The sequence below is a fragment of the Notamacropus eugenii genome, chromosome 5 (assembly GCF_028372415.1).
Source record: "Notamacropus eugenii isolate mMacEug1 chromosome 5, mMacEug1.pri_v2, whole genome shotgun sequence".
NCBI lineage: Eukaryota > Metazoa > Chordata > Mammalia > Diprotodontia > Macropodidae > Notamacropus > Notamacropus eugenii.
This window is the reverse complement of record NC_092876.1, coordinates 200,674,293-200,687,801: the sequence shown is the minus strand read 5'-3', so window position 1 is coordinate 200,687,801 and position 13,509 is coordinate 200,674,293. Positions and strand designations below refer to the sequence as shown.

The following is a 13,509-nucleotide window of genomic DNA, read 5'->3' as shown; positions in this document are numbered from 1 at the left end:
ATCTCCTTGGGTACTGACTCTATCATGCACTATTAACTATCCCTTCCAACTTTGTGTCATCTGCTAATTTGGTAAGCATACCATCTATGACTTTTTTCAAGTCATTGATAATAATGTTAAACAGCACAAAGACAAGGGCAGACCTCTGGCGTACTCCACTGAGTCCTCTAACCACATTGATACTGCCCCCAAAACAACTACTCTTTGAGTCCAGCTATCTGACCAGTTTGGAATCCATCTGTTTGCCTTGTAATCTAATCTATTTCTCTTAATTTTATTTTTGAAAATACTATGAGTTATTTTATCAAGTGTTTTGCTAATACTTAGGTGAACTATGTCCACTGTATTCCCCTCATCTACTAGATTAACAATCGTATCCTGTCAAAAAAGAAAATGAAGCCAACTTGGCATGACCTATTATTGATAGAATCATTGTAATGCCAGTTCTACATAGATACATGTTTGCCATCTATCTCTTTAATAATCCCCTCTAAAATTTGGTTAACAGAGTCTCTTCCCTTCCCTTTTCTGAAAATCAGGACATTGTCCCTTCTCCAAACTTGTGGTACCTCTTCCATTTCCCATGATTTTTCAGACATCACCATCAGTAGTTCAGCAATCACAACTGCTAGTTCTTTCAGGCCCTAAGGATGTAGTTCACCTGGGCCAGGTGACTCAAATTTATCAAGGGCAGCAGTGAGGTGCCCTCTTGTTATTTCCTTACTTATCTTGGCTCTCATTCCTAGTTAGTTATTTTTGTTCTGTCATTTCCATTTTAAAGGTCATTCTCCTTGGCAGAGAAAACAGAAACAAAACACAAATTTAGTAGTTCTGCCTTCTCTCTCTTGTTACTTGTTATCTCAGCCATCCCAAGCAAACATCCTTTCCCTTCTTTGATTGACTTTTTTCTCCCAATATAGTGAAGTCAATAAACATTTATTAAGCATCTGCTATGTGCTAGGCATAGTGCTATGTGCTATATAGGCACATATAGTTCTTTCTATTTGGGCACTGGGGATATAAAAAAAAAAGGCAAAAAATTATCCCTTTCTCTTAAGGAGCTCATGATGTAATTAATGTAAGTAAAAAGACTACTGACAAATTTCATCGTGAACTTGTCTAAAACTCAGATGTGGGTAAAATGTGACTACAAAGGTCAGTATTCATTTTTGTGTTTACAGAAGATTAGTGAAAGGAATTATACAATGAAAAGTTAATTATTTGAATATTTCTGATAACAGCAACAACAGAATTTGGAAAAACACAATATAGGTGCCCCTTAAACATAGAATTCACTGTTACCTGTGATATTTACATTTCATTAAAAGTAAATTCTTTCCAAAAGTCTATCCACTCTTGCCACCTTGTGAAATCTTGACAAAGTATGCCTGCATTGTTAACTTAACCTTGCACACATTGAAACTCTGGTCAAAATGTTCTCTCAAGGTAACATGTTGTATTTCCATAACCCTGCCTTTACTATCAACTAATCCTCGTTGTTAGGAATGTCTTTCTCTTTCTCCTATCTTCAAACCTTGTTTTGCTCATCCCCATTATATTTATTTTGTGATGTTATATATTTCACTTGTCTCTGTTTGTGTGTTGAACCTAGACTATAAGCTCCATGAGAGCTGGGACAATCATCTTGTCTCATCTTTATATCTCCCAAAGCACTTTGCTCAGTGATCTGCACACATTAATTAATTAGGCTTTAATAAATGCTCATCATCCCCTGGTGTGGAGGTACACACACTATAATCCCAGCTGCAAAGGAAGTTGAGGCTGGAAGATCTCTCAAGCTCAGGAGTTTTAGGTTGTATTGGGCTATGCTGATCAAGTGTGCTCACTAAGTTTAACATCAATGTGGTGCGAACTCAGAAAGGAAAAGGGCATGTGGGGTGCTACAGGTTTCCTAAGGAGGGGCAAATAGATCCAGGTCCAAAACAGCAGATCAAACCTCTTGTGTTGATCTGTAATTGAATCTGGCTCTGAGTAGCCCTTGCATTTCCATCCTGAGTGATATAGGGAGACTCAGTCTTAAAATTAGATAGATAGAAAGACAGACATATGAATAGACAGATTTTTATAGATAGATAGATAGATAGATAGATAGATAGATAGATAGATAGATAGATAGATAGATTCATGGTTGGCTGGACAGACAGAGGGATGAAAAGACAGATGGCTAAATTCTCATTGCATGTATGAATGACTCCAGTGTTTGTGTCTGCTCTGGAGAAGTGAAGAATGGAATGAATGAATGAGACAAAGCAGCATTTACAAAGTACTGACTACATGCCAAGCACTGTGGAGTCCTGGACGTTTAATCTGGATAATATAGGTCAACACATCACTTCCTCCTTAGAATCTCTCTTTCTGTCTCTGTCTCTCTCTCTTTCTCCTCTCTGTCTCTGTCTCTGTCTCTGTCTCTCTCTCTCTCTGTATATTATACATATATATACATATATATGTATATACACATATATATGTATATTTTATATATGTATATAAAGTTTAATATCTGGAAAGAACCTTGGAGGTCATCATTCTCAACCTCAGTTTTTGCTGATGAGGAAACTGAGACACAGAGATTAATTGACTTTTTCCAGGCTAGAATAACTAGCAAGTGATTTAGTTGAGATTTAAACTCAGGGCTTCCTAACTCCAACTCAGTCCAGTGTCCACCCATTGTACCACACTACCTGTTTCTTTCACCATCAGTGATCAGTTTTGGAACCTGAATTTACTGGATTGCTCCCATCATTTTTCATTTCAGCTGGCTACGAATCTGCAAGATCATGGAGGGCATGGGCTCTGTCGTATTTATCTTCATTTCTCCCACAGTCCTTAGCACAGTATACTACACACAATACAATTGTTCCTCACTAAATAAAAAATATTTGTTTTGAATTAGGTTGACTTGTTAATCATCCCATAAAAGACGGGGTAGCATTGAAACTACCTAGCTCATCAGTGGAATGGAAAAGGACTCAGACTAGGAATTCTCACTTTTAATTTGATCCTGTAATAGTTCCTTATTCCTTTCTAAAAGAAGAGTTTAGTTTGGGTATAGGAAAATGTGAACACAGAACACTGGCAAATAGTTGCAAATAAGCAGCCAGACAGCACAGTGGACAGTTATGGACCTTAGGAAGAGGAGTTCAAATCCGCTGTGTGATCCTGAGCAAGTCACTTAACCTGTGTTTGCCTCAGTTTCCTTGATTATAAAATGGGGATAATAATATCACCTGCCTTGCGGCATTGTTGTGAGTCTCAAATGAAATAGTATTTGTAAAAGCCTTTAGCACAATGCTTGGCACATAGCAAGTCCTCTATAAATGCTTATTCTCTTTTCCTAACAGACTCTTTTAAATCACAAGGAAGCAATAAGGCCATTTACTACACTGTGTGTTGAAGGCATTTGCTAAAAATAACTCCTTGGTTCATGAATTCCTGATGTTTCAGCTGTCAGGACTTTTTCAACCAGAAACACTGGGAATTTATGTACCTGAAACTAAAGAAAATAAATGCTTTAATGATATGCATGTTCATAGACTGGCTATTTTTTAAAATGACATTTGGTATTCAGAAGCTGGCTCTAAACTCCTTCAAATACATTTTCTTGTTAGTGGTCACATATAACAAGAACCTAGTGTATTATGCTGGAGTTTTTAAAATTTACATAAAGGTCTGTGTTACATGGAAGAAGATGACTTCTGGTTGGTTTCCATGGCAGCGGTGATAAAGTAGTACAGTGAGTCCCACAAATTTTCTCCCTCTGAAAGGTCATCAGGAAGAAAGTGCCATTTTTGTTAGAAGGTTCAATAAGACTTAGCATTTTTAAAGATGATCCTAATAACTGGGTTGGCAGGGACTCTCATCAGTTGGCATTTAAAACTTCACCTTGGTTTAATTATTTTTCAGATTAAAAAAAGGTCCCTCAAAAGGACCTCTTTTCCCTTGTACATTTTTTAAAAAAGCATTGCATGTGGAAATAATACTAAAGAAATCCTCAGTGATCTAACATCATATACCACTCCCTACCTCAGAAATCCAGAGCAACTTTTATGTGTGTTTTTGAGTATAACTCAAAAACCTTCAATGGCTCCCCATTGTCTATAGACATTTAAGTTCCTTAGACTGATATTCAAAGCCTTCTATAGCCTGACGCCAACCTACATGACTCAGTGGATTGAGCTTCTGACTTGGAGTCAGGAAGGCCTGTGTTCAAATCCAGCTGCAGACATTTGTTAGTTGTAATTTTTATGTCTAGAGCAAGTGACACAAAGTCCACCCTCAGCTGGGGTGGGAGATGGAACATTGATACATGGTGGAAGCACAAAGACAATGTTGGGTGATGACACAAGGCCAATATCTGAGGAGTCCCTGCCATGTATCTATTTGTATATTTGTCAGGTTAGTTTTTGGAGGGAAGTTCGTCTTGTCCAGTGATCTGGATTTTTGTTAAGCAATTATTCTTGATAAACAGGCATTACACTCTACCCTGCTGAGATGCTGCAAGTGCAGTCAGTGTCTTCTAAATCTGATGCCTTGAAAGTTCCAGTTTCCTTGACTTAATTTCAGCTTGTTGTTGAGTCATTTTTCAGTCATGGCTGACTCTTTGTGACCCCATTTTCAGGTTTTCTTGACAAGGATACTAAAGTAGTTTGTCATTTCTTTTTCCAGTTCATTGTAGAAATGAGGAAACGGAGGTAGGCAAGGTTAGGTGACTTGCCCAGGGTCACACAGCTAGTAAATATCTGAGGCTGGATTTGAACTCAGGTCCTCATGACTGCAGGCCCTGCTCTGATGCCTAACTAGCATAGTGACTGGTGTAGAATAAGTGCTCAATAAATGTTTGCTGTGACTGCTGCTGGTGATTGCTTAATTTCGTATCTCCTGAGGATATAAAAAGCAGTAAAGGCTCCATTGTTCTCAATTTGGTTGTAATCATGTTGAAAGAGCCATCCATAAAAGCCTTCGTTCACCTCCAAATAGGTTATTTAAACTGGGGCCTAGAAAACCCAATTTTGGAATATGGGAAATTCTTATATTGGTACCCAAGTGGTATTTCAGAAATTTACTTGAAATAAAATGATGAAAACAAAGTGTAAATTAAAATTTGTCTTGGGAGAAAGGCTCCAACCCAGTTTTAGACTTCTCTTCTCAATTTCCTGCTTCTCACACTTTGGTAGGAATGGATATCTAATCCCTGAACCTGATGTACTAGATGGTGGACCAATAATGTAGAAAAAATGCTTCCACATGAAGATGAACTAAAAGGAAATGAGGTATTTTGCCTGGAGAAGAAAAAACTCAAGGGCACAAGGGTTTGAAAGCCAACCATATGCAAGAGGGATTATTAGATTTGTTCTGTTTGGACCCAGAAGGCAGAACTAGGAGCCACAGGGGATGGTTACAAAGAGGTCAATTTGGGTTTGATGTAAGGAAAAAAAACCCACTTCCTTATTATGTAAACTGTCTCCAGATGGAACAGGCTACCTTGGGAAGCAGTGGGTTTTCCCTTCAATACTGTTGTTATTTAGACATGTCCAAGTCTATATGATTACATGGGCAAATCCATGGGATTTTCTTGACAGACACTAGAGTGCTTTGCCATTTCCTTCTTTAGTGCATTCCCATTTTACAGATGAGCAACTGAAGCAAATAGGGGTTAAGTGACTTGCCAAGGGACACACAACTGGTGAGGTCAGATTGGAGCTCAGATCTTCTTGAGGTCCCTTCTAAAGACCTGGTACTCTATCCATTGCACCACCTAACTTCCCTATTATCAAAGACTGGATGACCACTTGTTGGGTGTATTGTAGAGAAAATTCTTTTGGCAATTATGGTTGAAATAAATGGTCACCGAACTCCCTTCCAACTCTCAAATTCTCATTCTGAAATAAGATTCAGAAGAACAAATTTTCAGGTCATTGGACTGTCAAGACTGGACTCATTGTTCTTTGAGGTCTTTTCTAGGTCTAAAGCTAAACTTTAGGTTGTGAATTTGACCTTTTTTTATATTATTTCCTCAGGTAAAATGAAGTATGCAATTAAACATTTATTTGGGGACCTAATGAGCCAACTCCAATAATTCAGATCAATGTACTGCATCCTTCTTGGGGGTCTGATACAGCTGGATTTAGCTACATTCTCCACTTCCAGGGGCTGGCCAAATATTCCACAGAAGAGGAAGTACTCTAATGGTTAAACTATGACTCCAATGGGGTCAGAAAAGCACCCAGAATTCTAGCCTCTGCTCCTCTGCTTTCTCCCACCTCTATTCAAGTACATGAGTTGACCCCTATATCTGGATTACATTCTCCTACTCAACTCTGGTTGTGGAAGTCTATCTCTTCAGCTTTTGTACCTACTTTAATGCCACTTTCCCAGAGGTCTCCAGAGGAAAGTGATCTCTCCTCAGTTCTTTCTAGAGTACTTTGTCTTGCTTTGTCCCTATCACAGCCCATCTTGTTATCATGTTTATGTATTTGTCACATGCTGTTCATGAAATTTTAGGTTTATTGAGGAAAGAGACTTTACACCTTTGTATCCCCAATATCCAACACAATGGTTTGCACGTAGAAGTTGCTTAAGAAAAGACTGTTGAATTGAATTGTCCCAGACTTAAATCTTCTACCTTCTCATATTCCCTAAATTTGAGAACTCAGATTGTAGATGTGATTTTTGAATGGGATGAGATGTGATGGACTTGATGACTTCTAAGATTCTTTCTGATTCTAAATTTGTACAGTTCTAATGGAAAGATCCTTTCTCTGATAGTCGGAAGATCTAAATTCTAATTCCAAGTCTCAATTATTAGCTGTGTGAAAATTCATGTATTTAGGCCTCAGTTTCCTCATCTGTTAAAATGAGAGGGTTGAAAAAGGTGACATTCAAGGCCTTTTCCAAGATTCTGGTTTTTAATTTGTATTTTTATAAATTTCATTTACTTGTAGTATAGCTAGATTTGGACTTTATTCTCGTCATCTTCGAGCTGGACCATTGCAATAGCTTTCTAATTGGTCTCTCTGTCTCCAATCTCTCCCTTTTCCAATCTATCTTCCCCAAAGTTACCAAATTAATATTACTAAAACATAGTTTTAACTATGCCAACTTCCTATTCATAATCTGGAATGGCTCCTTATTGCTGCTAGGATAAAATAAAAACTCTTTAGCATGATACTAAAACTCTGCTCATATTACTTCCCTTCATGTACTCTCTAGTCTAAACTGGCTTATTAGCTAATCTTCATATATGGCATTGGCAGCTAGAGAGTACAGTAGATAGAGTGCTGGGCCTGAAGCCAGGAAGACTCATCTTCCTGAGTTTGAATCTGGCCTCAGACGCTTACTAGCTGTATGACTCTGGGCAAGTCACTTCACCCTGCTTTGCCTTAGCTTCCTCATCTTGTAAAATGAGCTGGAAAAGGAAATGGCAAAGCATTCCAGTATCTTTACCTAGAAAACCCCAAATGGGGTCATGAAGAGTTGGACATGACTGAAATGACTGAACAACATCAGTGAACATGTATGGCGTTGCAGCTCTTCCCCACTCTGTGCCTTGGCAGAAGAGGTCCCTCATGTCTGGACTGCACCACCTCCTTCTCCTCCTTCTTTCTGCCTTGCAGAATCTTGAGGTTCTTCCAAAGCGCTACTCAGATGGCACCTTCTACTTGTATGAGTTTTTTTCCTGATGTACCTAATTATTAGCATTCTCCACCACTGGAAATGCATTTCTTTAAGGCTCTGTAAAATGAGGGGATTGGAGTATGTGTCCCTGAAGTGCCTTCCAGCTCTAAGTCTATGGTATGAAAATGTAGATTTTACATCATCAATAGTTCTAAGTAGTGTTGTCTGTAAAATGCAAGGGAACTTGTATCATTTGGAATCTTTCTTTTTTATTTCAAGTTAAAGAGCTGAGCTATTTAGTTTTGTCATGTAGATAGAGATGTATTAAATAGTCTAGATTATTTGACAATGGATGTTCTCAGAAAACGAATTTTAAATTTTTTAAACTTATGTATAAATTAATTACACATAATCCTTAAACAAATCGGTTCAATCATTTTTAATTACTTAATGGTAAGAAAATAGATCTCTTAATAGACTTTACTCAAAATTGCAAATGGGTAAAGTTTTAAAAATTATGAGGAAAGAAATAGACTCTCAATGAAAATATTTCAATTTCATTTTACTTTTATAATAACTATATTTTGAGTGGCATAATACAGTAAGGATTTTTCTATTAACTCATTTATACATACTTACATCTTCTTCACTTCTGTGTATTTGATGAAAACTTCATCTGGAAGAATGTGTATTTCATTTCTCTTAAGAGACCTAAAATAATATGATAAATAATTAATTGAGTTCAAATCAACTCAACAAACATTTACTAAATGGCTGTTATGTCCCATGTACCATGCTAGGACATTGAGATAAAAAGACAAAAATGCAATTGTCCTTGTCATCAAGGAATGTACATTATTCTACTGGTGAATGACACAAAGTATAAACAAAGTCATTTCAAGAGGTAAGGAATCCCAAAAGGAATGTGTGAGAGTTGATACCTAACTTGTACACCGAAATAAACCAGAATTTCTTCTTTATTATTAATTAATTTTTAGTTTTCAATATTCACTTTTATAAGATTTTGAGTTCTAAATTTTTCTCCCTTCCTCCCCAAGATGGCATGCAATCTGATATAAGCTATGCATGTACAATCATATTGAACATATTTCCACATTAGTCATGTTGTAAAAGAAGAATCAGAACAAAAGGAAAAAGCTACAAGAAAGGGAAAAATATAGTATGCTTCAATCTGCATTCAGAGTCCATAGTTCTTTCCCTGGATGTGGATAGCATTTTCCAACATCAGTCTTTTGGAATTGTCTTAGATCATTGCATTGGTGAAAAGAGCTAAGTGTATCAAAGTTGGTCATCACACAATGCTGCTATTACTGTGTACAGTGTTTTCTGGGTTCTGCTTATCCAGTATCAGTTCATGTAAGCCTTAAGAGGTGGAGGTGAGGCAGGAGTGCTTTGGAGTCCTGAGGGACCATGTAAAAACTCAGTCATCCTCCTCTGGAATTATTTCTTTTTACTAGGGCTTTAGGATGCAATCTAGAACCTTCTGGCCTACTTTTTCCCATTTATTTCCCTTGAGATTCCTGAACTTTTGTTCCTCCAAATCAGTATATTTAGTTGTATAAAGAAATCCTTTGGTAGTTGACCATTTACAGATTAAATCTGTGAAGTTAGATGGTAGTGCTTTTTTTTTATATTGACAGTGCCCTACCATGAGCAGTTGCTATTTTTGGACCCTCCTGGCTTACAGTGAATGTCAATAGTACCAGTTTCTCTTCCAAACAACAACCCTGAGGTTTCTGCCCCTCCCAGCATGATTTATCTATTTATTTTTTCTTTTCTGTTAAAGAGGCCATCCCCCTGACTACTTTTAAAGAGGTCTATTCACTGAATGGGCATTACCTCACTTTAAGTGAGTATCTGAAAAGGCCTTAGCCTAAAAGGCCAAGGTCTCCCATTGCATCCTGGGCCATCTCCAGTCATCTTGATGAATCTGGTCACTGGATCCAGATGGGTCAGGAGGAGAAAGTGAGGCTGGGGACCTTGGACAGCCTTCCCTCACTCAAAACAAAGTCAAGTGCAAGTCATATCATCATTTCTCTGATGTCATGGTCCTCTTTGAAAATGAAGGACAAATGCAACAAGAACCCATACTTCTTGACTGGTATTACTAGAAATAACATCAACTCTTTTGAAGAGAAAGCTCAGGTTCTGTGATCTCAAAGATTCATTTGGTAACTTGATCCTCAGTGTCATTTTAAAGAATCACTTAAAAAGCTATTGCTGGAAATAATGGAAGAAACCAACTGCTTTTCAATATGAATGAAAAGTACCAGTTGTGCCAGCTCTATGTATCTGAAGGTTAACAATTAAATTCAGTGAATTAAAATATAAATTTAGACAATGCTTGGTCATTTTTCTTTTTCTCCCTTACGTGGGTAATTTGTCTAAACTGCAGTGTTTCTACCTCTAACCCTTGCATAAAGTTGCTTTTTTTTTTTTTTTTTTTTTAAATCAGGCAATCCACATGACCAGGCTACCTGTTTGGAATCTTACATAACTTCCCTCATTTCCAGTAAGTGTCAGGACGAATGGTTGATTTCCAAAGAGCAAATAATGCTCCCTTTCCCTTCCCCTTCCCCCTTCCCACTGCCCCGGGGCCAGTGCTGACATACTTGCACATTAATTGGGATCAGACCATAATTAGAAAAGATATTTGAACATCTAACCACAGCCAAAAAGAGAATCTATCAGTCTAACCAACAGCATTCCAAGGAGCGTTTCTGAAATTCTCAACTGGCAGCCTTTGCTAACATATGCAGATGCCAGGGGCTCTCTTTGGTCTCATGTTTCTTGGTCCCAGTGTCCGGTTCTACTTACAATAATGTTACATTGCTGGAAACCAGTGGTACAGATTTTAAATTCACATTTATACATTCTAGTTCAGTCTCTTTGCAGGCACAGCTTTGTGGATATTGCTGTAAATCTAGGGGAGGAAAAATAAAAAGAAAGAAAAAGTCACTTAACTAGGAAAAAAACCTAGTTAACCATAATATTACGTGTACTACATGTCTTTGTTTTAAAAAAATATTTTGACCTTAATAAATAAAACAAGCATTTCCATAACATGGTATGATAGAAGAAAGATGATTGATTGTACATGAAACTGCAAATCTATTATGCATACCTTTGTATTCCTTTTAAATATATAATAAAGATATCATGTAACTTTTTACTTTTTTCCTTCCTCCTTCCTCACCCTAGAGATGGTTATCATTAGACACAAGTGTGTGTGTGTGTGTGTGTGTGTGTTTGTGAGTGTGTGTAAAACCATTCTACATATGCTTCTATTTATCAGTTCTTTCTCTGAATGCAGACAGTGTCTTCCTTCTTTTTTCTCTGAATATTCAACACCTAGTTCCATTAGAATGTATGCTTCTTTCCAGTAGGAATTATTTCATTCAATGCATTTGTATCCCCAGTGTCTAGTACACAGTACTGGGCACATGGTATGTGCTTAATCAATACTCGTTGATGAAGGGCATTTTTTCAGGGACATCCCAAAAGTAAACTAGGGTTATAAAGTGAGCTCAGGGAAAGGCAGTGAATTCCATTGGTCAGGATTACAGTGCCAGCAAGAGGGATATCCAGGACTGCCTTAGTCTCCAGATTCAAAATGGAAATTCTTACTTCTAATCTATATTGTACCTCAGAAATGTGTAAATAAAGGGGAATCATTTAATTCATTCCAACAAACATTTACTTATGGAATGTGTACTACATGCCAGGGTCTATATTTATAGCCCTGCAGTTCTTAAATTGCTGTAATCACCAGAATATTTCCACTTCATGGAGCATCTTTACAAAGTATTTGTCCTAGTTTTTAATATTATTAGTAATGAGAGTTAACGTTGATATAGCACTTGTTATATATCAGCTACTGTGCTAAGCAATTTATACTAATTAATCTCATTTGATCCACAACCCTGAGAGCAAAGTTTTACCAATAAGAAAATGGAGGCAAACAGAGGTTAAATGACTTGCCCAGGGTCATACAGCTAGTGAGAGTCTGAGGTTGGATTTGAACTCAGGCCTGCCTCTAGGTCCAGTGTCCTATTTACTACATCACTTAGTTGAGTGTGTACACAGGTGACAATCCCGTCTCCTTTTGAAAGGAGGCCTGTGGTTGCTCTGTCTTTCCACAACTCTTGCTGCCTAGTCCTACTACTTCTGTTACGTGAGTACCAAAATGCTCTGGTTGAGAAGTTGAAATATCACTTGGGAGCTTTTCATTTGAAACAGGTGGAAAGCTGGCAGACAGCCTTCACTTCTCAGAAGGCACAAGGAAGTGTATCTAAAATCTCCCTGTCTAAACCTTTAAAGAAAAGGGGTGGGGTGAGGGAATAGCCTTTAAGAACTAATTTGGAAAGCTTTTATGTATGTTAATTATAGCCAGTAAAATTCATCATTCAACCTTACTCACTAAGGTCATTCTTACTGATTTTCTAGCTACTGGACCTGATTTGGCTAGATCTGAGGTACCTACCTGTCCCTCCCTGACTTAGCTCTGGGAGTTGGACCCTCTTTTTTGAATAAATGTGGAGTTTGTTGACTTCTTCCTGTTCAGCTAAACTTAAGTGCTGATCCCGGCCTGGTTTTGTTTCATTGCTGTCCTTGGTGTGATAACATCAGAGACTAATCCTTGTAGCATTGACTTTAGGACTGGGACAACAGTGTTGTCTGAGATGGAAGATTTCTTTGTTTTATCCCCTTGTTGATACTGAGCTCACTTCACAAAACCAAGATTTTGTGGTTCATAGGAAAATTCTGCAAAGCATCTAGCCTCCCTCATTCCTTCCCTGTCTTGCTTATTTGTAATGAGATGGAAAGTCTCAGACAAATACTTTTTAGGAATTTGCTGAGCCAATAGACCCTGGGGCCAGATATATTCAAAATCTGATTCCTATTGTTACCTGACCAGGGCATACCACACCTTTGGTTCATCCACACTTTCCAGAGAGAGAAGAGTAGTAGTTTCCCTCCTCAGGGAGCTCTGTTTAGATAACAGGAGTGGGAAATCTGAGGCTGGGAGGCCACATGTGGCCTGAACCCAAGCTTCACAGAATAAATGTTTTGTGTCAAAGGGCCACACTTGAGGAACTAGAGGGCCACATGTGGTCTTGAAGCTGCAGGTTCCCCAGCCCTAGGACTCTAGAACTTGGAAAAACAGCACTAACCCCTTGGGTCTGGATCCCCTGGAAGGAAACCCCAGGGAGCTACACCAACTCACGCACACTCAAGTGTTGGAATAGAAACCCAAGACTGTGAGCATAGTAAGGTCCCTGGTTCTGTAACCTCATCTTATTCTACTATATAAATAGAAAAACAAAGTAGTGCTACTGGATTACTTCAGCTTGTTCAGAGAAAAATGTTTAATCTCTAAGTGTATGTAAGGTGGATTTTAGTGTAAGGTGAATTTTAGCGTAAGTAAGGTGGGTTTCAGTGTGTGTAAAGTGAATTTTTATTTTTATTTCTAAGAGTTCAGTTTCCCAGGATCCATACTTATAACATTCTCTTGTTCCCAGGTATTAGATATGAGTTCCCATAATCATGATTCAAAACATCTCCACTATGCTTGCATGGCATTAGATAATGATAAGTGATATAAATATCCACTGTGGCTGCACAGTGAGATACAGGGATAAGTTGATGTAAACTTGTAAGGCTATTGCTAGCAATGTGACTTCTTTGTCTGCTGCCCTATAAAGCCCATGGTCACTGGTCGGTGAATGGGGAACCTTAGGGTTCAGTGCACAAACTGGAATGCTGAGTGTGTTTGATCGGCCCCCATCAAGGCTTGAGGCAGGCGTAAATCTGTGTTTACCTCACCTGGCCCCCATTGAGGCCTGAGGGGAT

At 38.1% G+C, this 13,509-nt stretch overlaps 1 protein-coding gene across 1 annotated transcript in view; it reads right to left on the bottom strand.

Moving 5' to 3' along the window:
- RXFP2 (relaxin family peptide receptor 2) overlaps positions 1-13,509 on the bottom strand; it is an 82,062-nt gene that overhangs the window by 45,932 nt on the left and 22,621 nt on the right. Inside the window, 2 exon segments of the mRNA XM_072611861.1 lie at positions 8,275-8,346; positions 10,474-10,579. Of these exon segments, the coding sequence (XP_072467962.1) occupies positions 8,275-8,346; positions 10,474-10,579 (178 nt within the window).